General features: G+C 48.9%; 1 protein-coding gene across 4 annotated transcripts in view; it reads right to left on the minus strand.

The window, feature by feature from the left end:
* The window catches only part of SLC24A3 (solute carrier family 24 member 3), a 470,474-nt gene that overhangs the window by 22,774 nt on the left and 428,436 nt on the right, over positions 1–19,264 (minus strand). For 3 of the 4 annotated variants that reach the window (XM_082359542.1, XM_082359543.1, XM_082359544.1), the window contains exons 10-15: positions 16,217–16,350; positions 13,720–13,880; positions 12,690–12,954; positions 4,977–5,143; positions 2,030–2,144; positions 745–857 (exon numbers count right to left, since the gene is read on the minus strand). In XM_082359542.1, the coding sequence (XP_082215668.1) occupies positions 745–857; positions 2,030–2,144; positions 4,977–5,143; positions 12,690–12,954; positions 13,720–13,880; positions 16,217–16,350 (955 nt within the window). The remainder of the gene's footprint in view (positions 1–744; positions 858–2,029; positions 2,145–4,976; positions 5,144–12,689; positions 12,955–13,719; positions 13,881–16,216; positions 16,351–19,264) is intronic. The other variant, XM_082359545.1, reaches the window with a different exon arrangement.

Consider the following 19,264-nt stretch of genomic DNA (forward strand, 5'->3'; position numbering starts at 1 on the left):
TCTCCCTCCACCTTTGGACAGTGTCTGGGAGAGAAGTGCCCATGAGCAGAGGAGGGACACTTTGGGAAGCTGGGAAAGAGCCCTGAAATCTACCTGGACCGCCCGTGTCCCCCACCTGCAAATCCACCTGGAGTCACAGTCGGCTTAGCCTTGAGAAGGAGCGCGGGGGCCATCACTGTGGGGTCTGACTGTTGCCAGGTCCCTGGCAGAGACAGCATTGGGTATTTTGTGCCCTTCCTTCATGAATAAAAATATTTTGCATGCCAAACAAATCCCATGGGCCAAACCTGGCCCCCCCAGCTGTTTTTGCACAGCCCATGAGTTAAGAAGGGTTTTTACGTTTTTCATTGGTTGAAAAGATTCGAAAGAATCATAATGTATCATGACGTGTGAAAATTATATGAAATTCACATTTCAGTTTCTATACATAAAGTTGGACTGAAACAGCCACGCTCATCCACTTGCCATCATCCGTGGCTGCCTCAGGCCACCACAACAGAGCTGATGACAACTGTGACAGAGACCGTCCGGGTGGCAAAGCCTAAAATATCTACTATCTGGCCCTCCCCAGAAACCGCCTACCGGCTCTGCTCTCAAGTCCTGGAAGTTCCCACATAAGCCTGACCTCGTGAGGACCTGGCCAGGAGAATTTGTTTTCCCCTCCATGTGAGTGTTTCCACACCTCCTTTGCCCTGAGACACAGTCACAGTGGCCGAGGCCATGAAAAGCGGAAAAACCACTTACATAGGATCCGTAATCCACAGCCAGGGTCTGCAGGGCCCAGGGGAGCCCGAGGCCAATGAGGATGTCAAAAACATTGCTCCCGATGGAGTTGGACACGGCCATGTCCCCCATGCCTGCGAGGACAAGAGATTACCTGAGTGAGGGAGGTGGTCCCTGGGGGGTGCCCCGGCCCCCAAGGACTCTCTCGAGCCCCTGGTCTGACAGCCAGAGACCCATGTGCCCGGGTCTCTCCCAGGCCATCCATCACTGTAGGATGATACGGATTGTAAAATAGTCTATTGAATACGCATTTTCTTTTTTTGTGTGCATTTTTTCAATAGAACAGAATGAAATATACATTCTATTGAACTGCTGAGCTTTACTTCAGATATGATCATCAGTTAAATGTAATTTGAAAACCAACTATGGTTCCAAAAATTCTGAAGCATCCTATAGAAAGGAAGAAACTCAGCAGTCTATAAAGGGCTCCTGAGTTCACCGACCCACGGTTCACTGAACCCATGGTTCAGTGTCATCACCCATCTGCTCTACGCTGTATCCAATTCTTCTTCTAAATAACTGAGCAACATTAAGGAAAATAATGTAACCAGTAGAATTTCACAAGGACCAGTGGAGGGCACTGTGCTAAGGCTGGGAGCCACAGGTTGTGTTTGCTGAAAACCAATCTCCTCCCGCACAAATCAGGCACATAAATTAGAGTGGGGGCTGGGAGGTGCACGGCCACCTGGGCGGCATCCACCTAGGGCGGGGCAGGTAAACTGTGATCTTGGTTTTGAGGGAGGAAGGGTCTGTCATACACTGAAGAGTGACCTCTGGCAGCTGGCACTTTGAGGGGTTCTGCAGTGGGTAGACCTTAGGCTATGGGGTCTGTCCTCTTGAAGCCTCAGTTTCCTCATCCATAAAATGCATATATGATTGTCTCTAACTCATAGAGTTGTTAAGTAAGATCATGTGCTTAAATTGCTCTGCTCAGTTGTGGCACTCAGCAAAGGTTAGCCACCATTGTCTTTATTACTATTTTTAATAATAGAAGTAATACAACCTCCAGAGAGGATGTGGGTGCGACCTAGGAAGCGTCTCTGCCTTCCTCGAGGGCGGATCTGCTGGCTTGTTTCCTTGTTATTCTGATGCCAGGAAGCCTTTTGACCAGCATGGCACTGAAGTGACCCAGTGCTCCTTCCCTGCTGGGATTTGGTGCCCCGGTAATTGCCCTGTGACCTCCCCCCGCCCCCCAAGTAGGAAGTCCTGCCTTCCTTTCCCAGCCCCGCCCCATTCGGGGTCCCACCTTGTCTGGCCACAATGAGGCTGGCCATGCAGTCGGGCACGCTGGTTCCGGCTGCCAGGAAGGTGATCCCCATGATGACGTCAGGAATCCCCAGTGTGTACCCGATGATCGTGACCTGGGAGAGGCGGGAAGAGGAGAGCTGAGGGCTGGCACCAGCCCCACCTGCCCGCAGACCCTCCCAGCAAAAAGCTGAGAAGTCTGCAATCTGGGCGGTCTCTCTGGGGGTCACGTCTGCTCTCTGTATCAAGACAGAGGGCGAGGAACATCTCAGGGCGCAGACGGGGCTGCTGGCAGGGGACCGGGGTGCAGTTACGGAGCCCATGCTCTCCAACCAAAGACTGGCCTCTCTTACTTGTTCCTTTGGGTGAGGCAGGCGGCCTGAGAGTGGAGAAACAGGGTTTCTGGGAAAAGGCAATATAGGGACAGTATCTGAACTCAGGATGTTCCTGGGAAATCCAGAACGGATGGCTGCCATGCTGTGCTGGGAACGCAAGCGTCCACGTCCCACGCTGGCTGCACAATGAGACTTTACAGGATCTGGGAAGGGGCTGACTTACACCATCCAGCCTTGTAGGAAAAGCCCTAAGCGGCTGATTCCTTTCCTCTCTTGCTGGAAGCCTGGGGACATCATCTCTGCCCACGTCATCCTCTGCTCCACAGTGGCTTATGTTTATCTAGTACTCAGGCACTTTTGTTAGTGCTGAGTGATGTTCGTGGGCTCTAACTTATTTAATTATCACCACAACCCCAGGGAGTAGGTGCTTATCTCCATTCTTCACACGAGGACACGGAGGCATCGCCCAAGGCCCACGCACTGGGGAATGGCCCGGGGGTGGGGGGACATTCCCACCCAGGCATTCAGGCTGCGCCCGTGGGCACTGGCAGCACCTCTATTTACACAGGAGGGGTTTAGCTGGAGGAAGAACAGCTGACGGGGAGGCAGTGCTTCCATCCCATTAAATGAGCCCATTCTGGCCCCCAGTTTCCAGATGGGCAAACTGGGAGGAAAGCAGTGGGTGAGAAGGCGTGAGGAGGGGCAAGTGGCAAAAGTGAGAAGGTGGAAAGAGACCCATCCCGGGTCCACTGGCTTCAGGAGAGGATAACGTGCAGGAGCTGAACCGACGAGGTCACTGTGGGATGCCACGTGCCCTCCCTCACTTTCTGTAAAATTACAAGAAATGTCAATGGGCTGTGGTAAGTAGCCCACTCCTCCCAGCTCCTCTGGGACCCCTGCGCTGGAGCCTGGCATCACTCCCTCCCCGTCCAAAGGTTTGGGGGATGTTAGTTAAATCCGTAGGGATGCCTGGCTTGGTCCCTTTCAAACAGTGCTGAACTGAATTTGGAGTGGCCTCAGGTTCTCTGCTTTCCCCTCTCCAGGGAGGAAAGTGAGAGCAGAAACACAGTGTTTCTTCTGGCTGTTCTGGAGCCTTTTGTGAAATGGAGCTGCAAGCATCCTGGCTAACCCTTGTTTTTCCTTTCTCACCCTCAGCGGGGTCTCTGCAGGAATTGGTTTGGCTCCATGGGGCTTGGCCTGGGAAGGGGCCGCTGCCCCCGCCCCCGCTGTTACTGTGGTTACCATGGTTATGGCTGAGGCTGACGTTTGGGGGAAGTGATTCTCCGGGTGGCTGGACCAGGTCTCAGGGGCTTCTCCTGGTTTCCCGCTTACTCCTGGCCACTTCTCAGGGCTTCTCAGAACCTCCCCCAAAGCGGAAGGAGGCAAACAGAAGGAGGGTGAACCTAGGATCCGTCGGCTACTTTGCGTGTTAGTGGACTTCAGAGAAAACCACTGGGCCACCTGGAGTTCAGGGACACCAATGCTATTCCCCAAACCTGGCACCCAATGAATGTGTCAAATAAAAACGTCAATGAACACAGGATGAAGGAGAAACCCCTGGCTATAAGACTTGGGTTGAAAAAAAATTATCTGTTTGTCTGTGATGTTGAAGGCACAGGATAATTACGAGTTAATTGTGTCAGGTTTACACATTTGTTATTACCTCCAAAATAATCTTTTCAGAACCTTTTTTTAGCTCTTGAGTTTAATTCTCCAGAATTTATACTGCATCTCTACCTGATGCTCAAGCATGATTATATGCACATAATTTTGTCATGGCTTTTAATTTCTGCCCAACTCCAATTCTAATGAATCAGGTTCACTCCTCAGTTAGAAACCAGAGTCATAGATGGGAAGTGCACTCTGGGTGGTTGGGTTCCCTGGAAGAGCTTTGGGGCAGAGGCTCTTTTGAGCAATGGTCCCTCAATCCATGCCAATCCTTGAATCACTGTTTCAGCTTCAGAAGGGACCCTTGAGCATTCACCTGGTCCAATGACTTCATTTTCTGGTTGAAGAAACTGAGCTGAGATGAGGAGTGACTATGATGGATGGGATTGTCAGCCCCCCCATGCCTCCCACCCTTCCTCCACGCTGGCTGCCTGTGACCCTGCTGGTCTTCCCACTAGAGCGGGTGGAGTATATTTCCCCCACTCCATGGATGTCGGGCTTGGCTGATGGAGTGTGGGTGGAAGTCTCAAGCCAAGGGCCTGGGAGGCACCTGTGTTTGCCCTTGCCCTCCTGCATTCCAATGATCCACCATGAGAAGACATTCCCCAGGTAGCCACTGGTCCAAAGAAAATGAGCACACACACGGAGTAGACATGAACCCCACCTGCTGCCTGAATCAAAGGTAACCATGCTGGAGCTGGAAGCAGACTGCTTAGCCAGTGCCCACTAAGATCAGTTACTCTATGGTCTCCCTGTCGACATGTGAGCAGGAGCATAAAGTCTTGTGATTCTAAACCACGGAATTTAGGGCTGGTTGTTACACAGTGTGTTGCAGCGACAGCTGACTGATACAGTTACTGGGCTGAAATCCCTGCCCCTACTCCCCTCTGGTTAAGAGTATTTCTCTCTGAAGAGATCTGGCACTGCACGGGGTCCTGGACTCACCATCCACACCATCATGTAGGAGAAGGCTGCGATCCACAGTGTGGAGGAAGCGAAGGTCACCATAAACCACTTCTCCCAGCGGGGCTTGTTGCAGTTGGGGACAGTGAAGTACAAGACAAAGCTCAGGGGCCAGGTGAACGCCCATTTCACTGTTTCCAGTTTGCCAGCTGGGAAAACAACAAAGGCAAAAAGAAAAAAAAAAAAAAAAGTCAGCGAGCTACATTTCTCTGCTCCGCCCTCTGCACGGCTGTCCCCGGACATTTACATCCTAACGGAAGGCCTGTGAAATAAGCCTGACCATGTTGCTCTTTTCCCGGTAGACTCAGATGGCTTTCCACCAGCAACAAAACCAAACGGAATAAAAAGTTATCCACTGCCACCTGCTAGTCAGGCAACTGGAGCCAGGTTGGAAAGGATGAGGATTCTCAGGATACAAACGGGGTGGGGGGAGAGTGAGGGGTAGGGGTGGAGGTGGGGGAGGGGAGGTAGAGACCGCCAGCTGCCTCTGGGTCCTTCTCCCGGTGGATAGGCAGCTACATCTTCCCAGATTCTAAGGCGTCAGCAGGCACAGCGCCACCTAGTGGAATTGATCAACATCCTCTGTCAACTTGCCGAAATCTTGAAAGACCATCTGAAAGCTCTCAAGGTTGTCAAAACACCGCTTGAGTGTCTGCATCCCAAGCTGCTATGGATTTGCCAATCCATAATTGCTTCCTGGCTCTAACTACTTACTGCCATGGACAAGATGATGGATCTGTCAGTGATGACCTGATCCTACCATCTCTGAGTGCTGCCTGAGTGCTGAGTATCAGACACCCATAAATGCTTATTTTGGTGACATTACCACGAGTTCTTGTAGCCTCAGATTTGAAAAACACAGTAGTTCTCCTTTGGCCATTATTACCATCCTGCTTAAGTGCTAACTCCCCTCTAAAAAGAAATATCAAGATCTCCATCTTCCAGAAAGTTCTCTGTGTGCATCCTTCTGGTCAACATCCCACCCCCCTACCACCATAGATTAGTTTTTCCTGTTCTCCAGCTTCAAATAAATGAAATCATATAGTATTTCTTTTGTGTGTCTACCTTCTTTTATTCAACATAATGTTTTCTGAGTTTCATTCATGTGTCAGTAATTCATTCCTAATTGTTCTGTAGTGTCCCATCCTGTGAATACACCACGATTTGTTTATCCATTCTTCTGTGGATGGGATTTGGGTTGTTGCCAGTTTTCAGGTATTACAAGGAAAGAGGCCGGGAGTTGTAGGAGTATTTTTGTGGGCGTGTTTCCATTTCTCTTGGGCAACGAGCCAGGAGTAGAATTGCTGAGTCATAGGGTGGGTGTTTATTTAACTTTGTAAGAAAATGCTAAACTGTTTTCTAAAATGATTATTCCATTTTATATTCCCTCCAGAGTTAAGGAGGTATTTTTAAAATTACATTTTGAATAGTATGAATAAAATTTATTTTATAATTTTACAATTTATTTTATAATTTTATGCTAGCATCCAGCACTTATTCATACATCTCTTACCAGTCTCCAAACAGTTTCCTAAAACTATTTAAGAGGAAAACTGCAGAGTAAAGTTACACAACGCCACTTTTGGCCCCTGGTCTCCCTAGACGGCAGGGTGGTCTCTAGGGGGAGATGGGGGCTTTCTCATCAGACAGCGCTGGGTCCAGTCCCCGTTCTACCAGAGTCGAGTGCCTCAGTTACTTAAATTCCCTAAGCCTCAGTTTCCTCATCTGTAAAATGTGGACGCAGAAACACTGAGCTTGAGGGTTGCCGGCAGAATTAAATGAACTATTAGGATAGGGGTTGGGGCAACATAAGTTTGCACGTTACTGGACTCAAAACCCTCAGAATCTTTCCTGACTCCCCATTCTTTCGTTCCCCACCTCAACCCTGGCCACCTGCCCAGGGAACTCGATCTGTCTGCATCTCCCTATCCCCATGGCCTCTCCCTGGACCAGGTCCTCCATCTATGACCTGGCTGAAGACCTGGCTTCCTAAGGGGACTCCCAGCTCCCTCACCTGCCCCACCTCCATCTGCGTGCCACTGACAGCCAGAGTCTCAGAAAGCAAACTGTTCTAGAACCTTCCACTGGCTTCCAGTGCCCTCAGAGTAAAACCACATCTTCCCACAAGGCAAATCATTGACTGGTTTGGCTCCTGTCTGCCACTCTCCCTACTTACACACTCCCCTGGCTCCAAGCCTCCTTCTGCCTCAGGGACTTTGCATTTGTGGTTCCCTCTGGATAGAGCTTGTGGCTGTGTCTGTCCTGTTGAGCAGGTGACCTCCCAGCACAAATGTCACCAGACCCCTCAGATCACCCAGTCTGAGATCCCCTCCCACGCCACTCCTTGCTTTCCCATCACCTGCATTTATTTGCTTCATAGCAAATGTTTTCTATTTGAAACTAACAGGTTTATTTGTTTCCTCACTATTTTCAGTTGCCCCCGAACTAGAATATAAACTCTTCAAGAACGAGTATTTTCTCTAGCTTGCTCACCGCTCTGTTTTGATGCCACGAACAGTGCAGGGCACACATCACATGCTCCATACGTATTAGTATCAACAGTAATGACATAACTATGAACAATCTAATCACACGGACCAAAGGAAACTATTTGTTTTTGAGAATCTAAGGGCATCCCACTTACAGGTGCACAATAAAGCAAAGAGAACACATTTGTAAGAAAGGAGGAGTCTCTCTCCATTAGCTGCTATGCATCTGGTTAGATTTAAGGTTTGGAGGTGGCGAGTGAACAATGAGAACACTGGCTGTGTCTGGCTGGATTACAAAAGCAACGAGGCTGTCTGGGAGTTTTCTGTGAGGGGCTTTCAAACGCTGCACCATCCAGAACACGGCCAGATCCTTGGATCCCAAATGCCTCCTGGAATTCCACACATTCCTAAATCCTGCACTGTGGTGATAAGGGATGGATCCACCTGGGGCCCTCGGCATCCCCTCACTGACCTCCCGGTCCTCCTGATGCCCTCCCAGGGGGAGGGAGAGACAGACAGACAGACAGAGACAGAGAGAGAGAGAGAGAGAGAGAAAGAGACTTGGTTCATTTAAAATACACACCCAATCAAAGTAACAAAGAAACACAAGAATGGGGAGAGAAATGACTTCAATCTGGCTCTGTCATTCTTCAGGAAATAAAAAAGAGAAGAAAATGAGGTCAGAACTATGACGGCGAGAGCTTAGCAAATGATATTGGTGAGGGAAAGTTGCAAGCAGTGTTAAGTTCACACTAGTGAGTTCGGAGTTTTTTTCTCTCAGCTGCTTTAAAAATTCTGACTGGACACTGGAAGGGCATTATATCTAGAAAACGGTTTTCACTATCATTAAAAATGATATGCTTTCTTTACCTTACAGCTCCACTCTGACAACAACAAAGCAGAAATTCAGAATACCATCTGCAACGAACCTTTAAATGTAATATAACAAATGTAACTCCTCAAACAAACCAAGTGATGCAGAAATGTGCTTTTTAAGTGATTTTAAGCAGCAGGAGCGTTCAGATAAGGATCGTCCATATTTTAGCCAGTCTAAATTTCCACTTCTGAACAAAGGGGTCAAAATTGTATCCCTTCTTCTTTCAGCCAGTATTTCTGGTCATTTTTCCATCTTTTGTTCCACTGTCATGTGGTCTAAATACAGCCTCCCCCGGCTCGTGGTGGGTAGGTCTATTCATTCATTTAACAAATATTTATTGAACGCCCACTACACCACTCTGTGCTGGCACTGCTCTAGGTGCTGAGGACACAGCAGTGAATTAAAAAAACAACACTCCCTCCACCTGAACCTGATGTCACAGCGATTATGTGATGTTTTCAAAATCAGCCAGAGAGTCAGGGGACGAAGCAAGGGCGTGAGCTTAGGACTCAGCACACGGCACCCCTTTGAGCATCACGCTTCCTAAAAAGCAGAGACCTTGTTCCCAAGTTACAGTCCTTTAAAAATGTATTTTAAAACTTTTATTAATTTTTATTTTTATTGAGTTATAATTAACATACAGTATGACATTAGTTGCAGGTGCACAACATAGTGATTCAGTATTTTTATGTATTATGAAATGGTCACTGCTTTGAGACCAGTTGAGACCATACTGAGTTACAGGCCTCATCAAGCTTTTTAGGAAGCTTAATATGGTTAGATGGAGGAAAAGTCATCGCTCAGTACTGCAGACCTAGAACTAAGTATATACATTTGTTCTAATTATATGGGCAATAAAAATGCACATTGTGTTAAAATGGAAAATATATAGAGAAAACAAAAAATAATTTCACCTAGGATAAGCATACTAATATTTTGGTGTATTTTGTTTCAGTTTGTGCTCCAGGGAAGTGCATTTACCTCCATACACATGTAACTGTTTCTCTTTCTGTCAGTCAGTAGTAAGAAGGCTTTCTTCTCATAAGAGGTAAGAATATAAGTACAATTTATATGTGTGTAGACATATAGATACATATACTATGCATAGGTATATATAATAAATACATGTATGCAACCTATATGTATGTTATATGCACAAAAACATGTGTTAATATAGGTGTATATATTATATAATATACACTATGTTAAATATGTGTAAATATTCGTGTATTAATATACACTATATTAAATGTACACAGTATATAGAAACCATGTTACATGCACACATTAAATCAATCACACATGTGCACAGAGTACATTTATGCACATACACACACATACACACATGTCCTATATATTCGTCTGTTTACATACTCCCACACAGTTACTTACTTGTTAATTATACACACTCTAGTCAAGCCCTGGTGGCAGAAACACAGGGAACCCAGGCCCCTGCAGGATTCCCGTGGGAGGGAAACACATCCTCACCCAGTGGAGGGGCCTTTTTCAGGCCGAAGGAACTTGGCCTGAGAGGACCCTCAAGGGCCCTCTGCTGGCCTGGGGGCCTCCACCCACTCACCACTGCGACGAAGCGGCCCTGCCCAGGGGAAGGCCTGGCCGGACACTCAGCCCCCAGCCTCGAATGGAGCCTCCGGGCCCGGGAACGGGGTTTCTCAGCAGCTGGTGGAGGACAGGGGGCCACACTCGGACAAGCCCATCCTCCACTTCAGAGGCAGAACCAGGCCCTGACCTAGGCTCCCCGGCGACACAGAGGAACCGTGAAGATGGCTGGTGGGACCCCGGGCCTCTAGCCCCCGCCACCCACGGTGGCCCATGGACCACCAGTATCACCTGAGGGCCTGTTAGACACGCAGAATCTCGGGCCCCACCCAGACCTCACGAATCAGTCCCCACCCTTTGTCAAGGATGCCCAGGTGAGAAGGGCTGGAGTAGGGGGACTCAGGACCCCACTTCCGGTCTCAGCCCCTCGGGGCCCTGGGGTGAAGCCGAGACCTCTGGGGTGGCAGGACCACGCAGAGCATCCCGTCTCCTTGAAGGCCTGTGCTTCCAAAGGACAGAGGGTGCCTGACGTGGGTGCCTGAGCCCACACCTGCAGCCATGTCTCCCAACACGTGAGAAGGCCCTGGGGCCTCCACATCTGCATCCTAATCCCAGGGGCAAGGGTGGGGAGCAGGGGTTCAAGATACCCCGAAACCTCACAGTTAGGTCTGGGATGTACCTCGTCCAGGTGAGAAATAGGGAACACGTGACCCAAAGGGGGCCCTTCTGTCCCACTGAGTGATGAGGGCTGTCTGCTCTCACACACGTGGCTCTGATGTTTTCCTGGAGGGGTGCATGTGGGCTCCTGGGCTCCGGGGCCAACACAGCGCCAGCCACTTACAAACTCGTCAACTGGCCTCACGGCTTCCTTCGTCAGGGTAAGACTTTAGCCAAGTCAGCACTCCTGGAGCTTGGTTGCGGGCTGCTGATGGTGAACTCTAAAAACAAGGGCTGGGGGAGGCGGAATTCCAGGTGTGGCCCCCAAGGTCTGTGCCCCAATTTTCACAGCCTGCGGGAAGGATGAACCACCAGCCCTAACTGTGCTAGGCTCTAGGGCAGAGCTGACCTCCAGACGGGCAGGTCATGATCCATCACGGGAGCCCTCGGAAGCAGAAGGGGAGGCTAGAGGGGAGTGTGGGGAGGACCAGACACAACACACGGTGTTGGTTTGCTAGACGAGGGGCCACGGGAGCAGAGGGTGGTGGCCTTGGGGCAGGGAGCAGCCCCGGTGACAGCCACGAGGAGGAGACAGACTCAGCCCTGCAACCACCAGGAACCCACTCCTGCCAGGAACCCGAGTGTGCCGGGGCCTCTAGGAGGGACCACAGCCCTGCCCACCCGCCTCCATCACGGCCCTGTGAGCCTCGGAACACCCAGCCAGGCCACGCCGGACTTCTGACTCCCAGAACCCGAGCAAACCAACCGGTTTAAGCCGCGAGGCTTGTTCTCATTTGTTACAAAGCAATAGAAAATGAACACAAGGCCTTACGAAGGAGGAGCAGGGGGTCTGGTTATTTCATCCTTAACATGTATTTGTCCTGGGCGATAGGAATGTTGCCAAGAAATGTTGCCAAAGGTGGAAAAAAGGATAAAGAGACAGGATAGTGTTTTCTAGCAAGATAATCTATTAACAAGTAATGATTTAACTCTGGGTGGGCGATTCTGGAGTTTGGGGTCTAGGAATCTGGGTGGGTATTTTCTAGTTAGTTTTGGTCAGCCCTTGACCAGGTTGAGATCTCAGGAGCCCTGAGGGGGTCCCGGCGCCCCCCTGAGCTTTGCCTGCTGTCCCTGGACACAAAGAGGGGCACAGAAGGACCCTGCATCCAAAAGTAACACGCGACTCTGCTACCCTGTGCCCACGTCTCACCATTAAATGGTCTTTCACGTGGAACCAGCACTCCCACCTGAAAACCTACAGCCCCCATCCATCCCAGTACCTCAGAGAAGACACACAGGCTAATTAAGCTTCACACACTTGGCAATGAGTGCGAATTGGACCATCGCACTCTTTCTTGAAACAACCAGAAACTTCTGGAAGGTCTAGCAGAATTCTTTGGGTTTGGTCCGCCCGTTCCCCTAATGGGTAGGGCTGGGGGACAAGGCTGCGGGAACAGCCAGGTCTTTGTTGGAGGCAGCAGTTGGGGGAGAAGGACACTGCCCTGGTGGCCGGGGTCCTGAAAGCTTTACCAGCCTCCGCCTGTGCCTCCACCCGTCAAGGAGCCGGGAGATTCCATGGGCCAGCCCCGTGGTGTGATTTAGGCACTTTCTACCCAGGTGTGCATCCCCTGGGGTGCCCACCCTGGAAATAGCAGGTCCTGGGACAGGTGGGGCCTGAACGGGGATGAGGGAAGAGCAAAGGCCGCCTGGGAGGGCTGCTGGCCCCCCAGGGCTGGCTTTGCCAGGACAGCCTCCCACCAACCACAACGGGGTGGGTGAAGCCCTTCTCCCCCCAGCACCACGTGCCTGGCCAACAGGGTCACGGGCTTTCCTCCTTAGCTCCAGGGGGCCTCGAGGAACAGCTGAGAGAGAGCCTCCTTGAAATGCCCACATTTCAACCCATGACCGAGTGTCACCATCTTGGTCATCTTTGGACCCCCTACAGTAGAGTCTTATCCACTGTAAAAATTAATGTAAATATTTCTACGTCATACAGAGATATTTCCTTGAATTTAATATCAGAAAGGTCACCCAAGTCAAGGGCATCAACTCAGTGGCCTCAAAATAGCTCCAGACCCCAGCCCAGCCCAGCCCAGACGCGGGACCGCTTACAGGGGGGGTCGAACGGCGTGTACGGCCCTTCCTCGTCCTCCTCGTCCTCCTCCTCCTCGTTCTCGTCGTTCTCGTTGTCTTCGTTCTCATTCTCCGTCTCGTTGCCGGCCTCAGCAACAACGTCGTCCCCCCGAGTCCCGTTCACCCCTCTGTCCAGGGCGCTGCTGGGCCCCATCCCGTTCTCCACCGTGTGCTTAATTGGGATTTTGATGGCCACCTCGGATTCCCCATTGGCATAAGCCCTGCTGTTTATCAGTCTTTGTCTCTGGAAAAAGAAAGGTACATTCTAATATGGCCAGAGGGGCTGCAAATCCTCACACCCAGAACACCAGCTATTTTGGGATATTTCCCAGTCAGCTGGCAAGGAGGTGCTTCCAGAAGACTCTGCAGAGAAGTTCTAAGGGACTCCTCAAAGTAATAACCAACTCTGGGAGGAAGGATTAATCTTTATGACCCACTGGAACTTGCAAATCCCTTCAGAGGAGAATCCCCATGTCTCAGATGGGCACTGCTTTCCTATCAGGGTTCTTGATTCCCTGTGTGCTGGGGTATTAACGTTCTCCTCCAGATTGTAGGAATTCCTCGGTCCATATGTGAGAAAGCCATACACATGTGTTTGGATTACTGTATCAATAAGGCTGCCATTCCGGAGAAAGGAACACCCAGGAAAATTCAGGTCAGAGACTCTGCATTACTTTAAACTAGGGTAACCTTGATTTAGCAACTACTTCTGTGCATTCACATTGGAGAGCTTTATTCAGATAGAAGATAAAAAGAAGAAGGTAGGTAGAAGGGATAGATGAGTTTTTCTGTATAACTGGGAGCTGGACCATGTCTCTGGACATGTGGAGGGAAGAGCAAGGACCAAGATGCACAGCTGGTCCAGAGAGCAAAGATGTTGGGAAATGGCTGCGGGATATTATTGTGTGAAACACTGAGGTAGGTGCTTCTACATTCAGACCAGGAAACTTTCTCCCCTTCCCAGTTTCCCACCCTGTCCACGGCAGATGGACTGTGCTTTCCCAGATACCTCATTGATCAACATGCGACTGGCCATGGAGAGTCGAGTCTTCGGGGGAAAGTGGCTGGTGATCATGATTCGAAGACCAGCCTCAGAGAAAGAAAGCTGGTGTGGGTAGGCCGACAGCAGCTCATCTACCATGATCACTGACGCTTTGCGGTGGAAATTGGCTGGGAAAATTAAAAACATAAAATAAAAATAACATTGAGGCTAGGAACAGGAAAGAGGTATTCATTCACCTTCCTTCCATTCCTTTCTTTCCTGCTCTCTCTCTTCTATCTTCCTTCCCTCCCTCCTTTCCTTCTTCTTCCTTTTCATCCATCCAATCACCCATCCATCCATCCAATCATCCATCCATCCATCCATCCATCCATCCAATCATCCACCCATCCATTCAATCATCCACCCATCCATTCATCCACCCATCTGACCATTCATCTATCCATCCATCCATCCAATCATCCATTCATCCATCCATCCATCCAATCATCCATCCATCCATCCATCCATCCATCCATCCAATCATCCATCCATCCATTCGTCCACCCATCTGACCATTCATCTATCCATCCGACCATTCATCTATCCATCCATCCATCCAATCATCCATCCATCCATCCATCCAATCATCCATCCATCCATCCATCCATCTGACCATTCATCTATCCATCCATCCATCCAATCATCCATCCATCCATCCATCCATCCATCCATCCATCCATCCATCCAATCATCCATCCATCCATTCGTCCACCCATCTGACCATTCATCTATCCATCCATCCATCCAATCATCCATCCACCATCCAATCAACCATCCATCCATCCGTCCATCCATCCATCCACCCATCCATCCATTCATCTATCCTCCCACCTACCCATCTATCCTTACTCCTTCCCTCCCTGCCTCCCTCCCTCCCTCCCCCACTTCCTTCCTCCCTTCCCTCCTCCTTCCTTCCAACCACCCATCCAACCATCCATCCAACTATTCATCCATCCTGGAAAGGTTGTCATGATCAAAATTTGAAGAAGAGTTAAAATCTGCTTTCTACGGGGCTCATCGATACCTCTTTGAAATGACCTGAAACAATTTAAGAGTCCTTCACTTATATGGTGAGAATGAGTGATAACATAAGAGAATCCCCCTTTGTCCTCAAAGGATTCTTTTCCTGCCGCTCATATCTGGGGCATAGGAAAGACCCCAATAGTCTTTAGTAGCACTTTATGCCCTTCAAATGTCACCAGTGCTCATTCTGAGCTGTTAAAAGCTGCAGAATTGACATTAGTCCAGGTGGAGGACGTGGTGGGGGGATGCCCACGTTGCTGCAGCCCAGCCTGTGAGCAGGGCTGACCGGGGGCTAGGGGTGGGGAGCTGGGCTCGAGTCCAGAGGGGGCTTAGGGCAAATCTTGCGTCAGGATCTGCTGGCAGGCCTGAAAATAACTTCCGCCATGGCCCAAGCCCCTCTCAGTGGATGCTGCAATATGAGCACACAGCTCACGGGTAACTGGCCAAGGCCTCACTCCTGTTCTCCAGGCCACTAAACCATGAAATGATCTCTGGAAACACTGACTAATAATAGGTAGCTCTCTTTGGTTCCCTAAGAGTATTCCTTTCATGGTTATGAACTACCCTGAAGAGAAGAAACTAAATGAAATCCTTATGTGGCATGGCACTGAATACTCATAAGTCTTTTGTTCATCATGCATATAATTAGTGAGAAAAGTATATCAAATAATTGATTTTCAATTTCTAATAATTACCCACAGATTTCACACTTAGATATGTATTTGAGAATAATCTATAGATTTTCTTATTTCTTTTGTTTTGCCTGAAAAGCAACCAAAATGGGACTGAGAAGAAATAAACCCACACATTTCAAGGGGAAAGTTAAAAAGAAATTAAATGAAAAATGAAACGCATTCTAGGCAAACATAAATGATAATTTTCCATGTTCCTCGAAGAAAGAAAATTATTAGAGAGCACTGTATTATCTCTTTGTAGATCAGCTGCTTAATAAGCATCTATTGAGTGTAAGCATTACTTTGGGGAAAAAAAGGGTAATTTTCTCTGTCATTTTGCAGCTCGGAAACTGAGGTAATGTAGCCTGAAAGTGAATTTGGATATAATAATACGCTAATAACAACTCTAATTAATGGAGTATTCTGCAGACTTTATCTCCTTAACTTGTTACAAAAGTTACCCTCATTTTGCAGAAGAGAAAACTGAGGCTCAGAGGGGTTAAGTAACTTGCTTCATGGTCACTCAGTCGGAATGTGACAGAGTCAGCACCCTGACACCCACGGCCTCCTCTCCTTTACCATCGCCCCACTTGCCCTATATCACCCCCAGCATGTTTGGTCCAAGAACTTCCACTGGTTTTCAGAGGTTGCCCATCACCAGGATGAACCTGCTCCCCGCCCGATGCAGCGAGGGAGGGAGGGAGGCCTCCCCGGGGGCAGGCACACCCTCTGGGGCCTGGCGGGGGGACGCAGCCCCCCGGGGTTACCTCTCTTGAGTAGCACCACGGTGGCGTCGCAGTTGCTGCTGTCGTCGATTTCAGCGTTGTTGGCCAAGCCGTTGACCATGTTTCCCGCACCCTTGGTCCTCCTCTCGAAGCACTGGTGAATGCAGGCGTTGTATCTGGACACGGTCATGTGCGGAAAGAGCCCATCAGCACGGCCGTACCTGCCTCCCCGGCTCCCAGCTCCCCGCAGCCCCCCGAGCCTGGACGCCTGTGGGGGACCCTGTGCCTTAAGTTATTAGATTAGGTTGTCATCCCGTTTCCCCCAGAATATACAACCTGCCCATTTCCCAACTTGAGAATATACGGTAAGTGAAAATAAAGCCAACATCACATCGATACATAGGCACACGCTGCTTTCTCTGCAGAGTCTTCCAGGTCAGCGGGGGGACCTCTGGGATTGAGTTCCCTTACTCGGGGTCTGTGCGTGGAAGGGCTGTTGTGAGACTCAGAGGGATGGGCAAGGTCTCCCTCCTCTGGGCCAGGTCCCCAGGGCCTTTGCTGTCAGGGGCATGCTTGGTGGAGGAAGGTCAAAGCATCACGTCCGTCTCTGCTGCTACCCCGGGCTGTGTATCACGGTCCACGTGTACAGGCGGGCTGGCTGTCGAGGTCTCTGTCTGCCTTTGGTTTCCTGAGGTCATAGGCTGGGAGCCTGGAAATGTCTGTCACTGTTGTGCCATAATTCCAGGTCTGCTGCGCCCTTGGCTTTATGAAAAAATTCTGGGCTATGATTCTCCAGAACGATTGAGTGAAAAAGAATCAAAACATTGTGCAGTGCTTCTTCCATGTGTGTTGGAAGGGAGGAAGCTTAGTCAAGTTCCTGGGATGTTTTGGCAGGTAAATGTCCTGGTCCCTTTATCGCTGGTATTAGAAGACTCCCATAGAGGAATCCTAGGAAACTCACTGGTTTTTAAAATATTTATGACATTTATGAGATGAAAATAAAACTATAAAAATGATATTTCTGAGACCATTGACAATCTGAACACTGACTGGATACTTACTCATATCAAAGCATTAGCGTTCTTTTAGTTGTGATCATGGTGGTTAGGTGAAAAATGAGTCCTTTAAGAGACATGCACTGACGTTTGGGTAGGTGAACTGACATGACGTCTGGGGCTTCAGGTCACGTGGGGAGAGGGAAACGGCTGGGGGTGTGAGTGGAGGAAGCTAGTTGATAGTTGTAGGGCTCCTGGCAAGCACGCGGGGTGTGTCATGCTATTCTGCTGACTGCTTTGCACGGTCAACATTCTTCTTAATGGAAAGGCCTCCCCACTTTCTTTCTCTCCCCTCCTGATGGGGCTCTAGGGGAGACGTGGTGTTTCTGGCATCTTGACTCAGAATCCACTTTCCCCACAGAAATACTGACTCGCCTGGGTGTTTGCTTTAAAAGTTAGCAACTGTGTGTTATACATTTATTTGGATTTGGATAATAGGATAATAATACTAGGTATCGTATTATTATAAGCGCTTTCTTGGAAGCAGATATTGGTTAATTACTTAACTCTTCCATCATGTTCCATCCTACAAACACCCTTTCAGGTAGGAAGCATTGTTCATTCTGTTTTTAGAAGCAGAAACTGAGATTCAAAATGACTGAATCACCTGGCCCAGGTCCCATGGCCGGGGCTGCACAGGAAGCACTTGATCTTAACCACCAGACCACACTGCCTCATCTGGGGACCAAACCCCAGAGAAGTGACCCAGCAGTACAGAAATCAACCCTCGCTGATGCCGGGTATGCCTCAGGCTCCCTTAAGTTTTCTACCTGTTGGGCCAAACTGGAATTGCTTTTTGACCTTCAGACAGAATGTTTAACGTCATTTTAAAGCCATCTACCCAGGAGGCAGCTGATGATTCTAATACATGCTGTTTTTAACGGCTGCTGCTCTGTTTTATATTTTTAATTGAATGTTTTAAATTTTGTGCTTGCACCCTGAAGCTATTTTATTATGAAGTATGCAATTTTATAAATCAGATTTTATAAAACCCAGTGATTAAAGCCTCTGATTATGGAGCGGGATGGCTAAAGAGCAGAGATTTCAATTTAGAACTTAGGACTAGAATTTATGCAGAAAATTCCACGAGCACAGTAGCTGCCTTTCCCCGGTCTATTTGTATCCTGCTGGTCTGAACAGCTGGGAGGTTGGTAAAGCTGAGGCATCAGCAGAAACACACCTCATTAGCTTTCACACTGGGCATGGTTTGGGGTAGGGAGACTGTTCACTGTGTTATCTTTATGTCCACATGCCCCGCCGGCAACTCACGGGCATTACGATGGCTCAGTAGAGGGGTACTGTGGTCACAGAATGCACGCTAGCAAAATTCCTCAATCTTCCTTCTTTTTAGATGAAAACCACTTTTTAAAGACCTCCTTATTCCGTGTAGCCCCTGGTGAATTCAGTATGACACATGCTTTCATCTAAATTCAGATTTAAAACCCTAGATCCACATTGGTCTTATATCAGACACTCAGCCAATTCTCTGGAATAATTGAAGGATCCACCTTTTCAAAAGGGAATATGAGAGCTCTTGACTCTTTGGGGTCTCAAAGCATCAAAATGTAAAAAAAAAAAAAAAAAAAAAGGTGAAATAAAAAATGCTGAAAGAAGACATCTATTGTTGAGGCTTCCTGACTGTGGCACCAATTCCCCAGTAGTTTTGCTCTTTGAGAGAAAGAGGAGCAAGTTGGCTCCTTCCATCTTTAAAGGCTTTTCCTTGGAATCTAGAAACTGTGGAAAACTTTTGGGCCAACTCTGGTTTTCATGGGAGCTGATGTATTGGGATGCTTAAATGGAAGGTGATTTGCAGTGAAAGTATCTGGTTTCTTTGTTTGCTACCTCATGGTAACTCCACACCAGGATAAGTTTGGGTAAGGTTCTATTCTCTCAGTAGAAATGTCCTCTTCCAGTCACACGACCCAGTGACAGGGTCCACACTGACTGTGGGACAGCTCCTGAGGTGGAAACTGGGTGCTATATTGAGCTGAATGGCAGCAGATGGCTTACAGCCCACCCTGGCTGTCGGTCAAGC

This window comes from Balaenoptera borealis, assembly GCF_965194805.1.
Source record: "Balaenoptera borealis genome assembly, chromosome: 16".
NCBI classification, from domain to species: domain Eukaryota; kingdom Metazoa; phylum Chordata; class Mammalia; order Artiodactyla; family Balaenopteridae; genus Balaenoptera; species Balaenoptera borealis.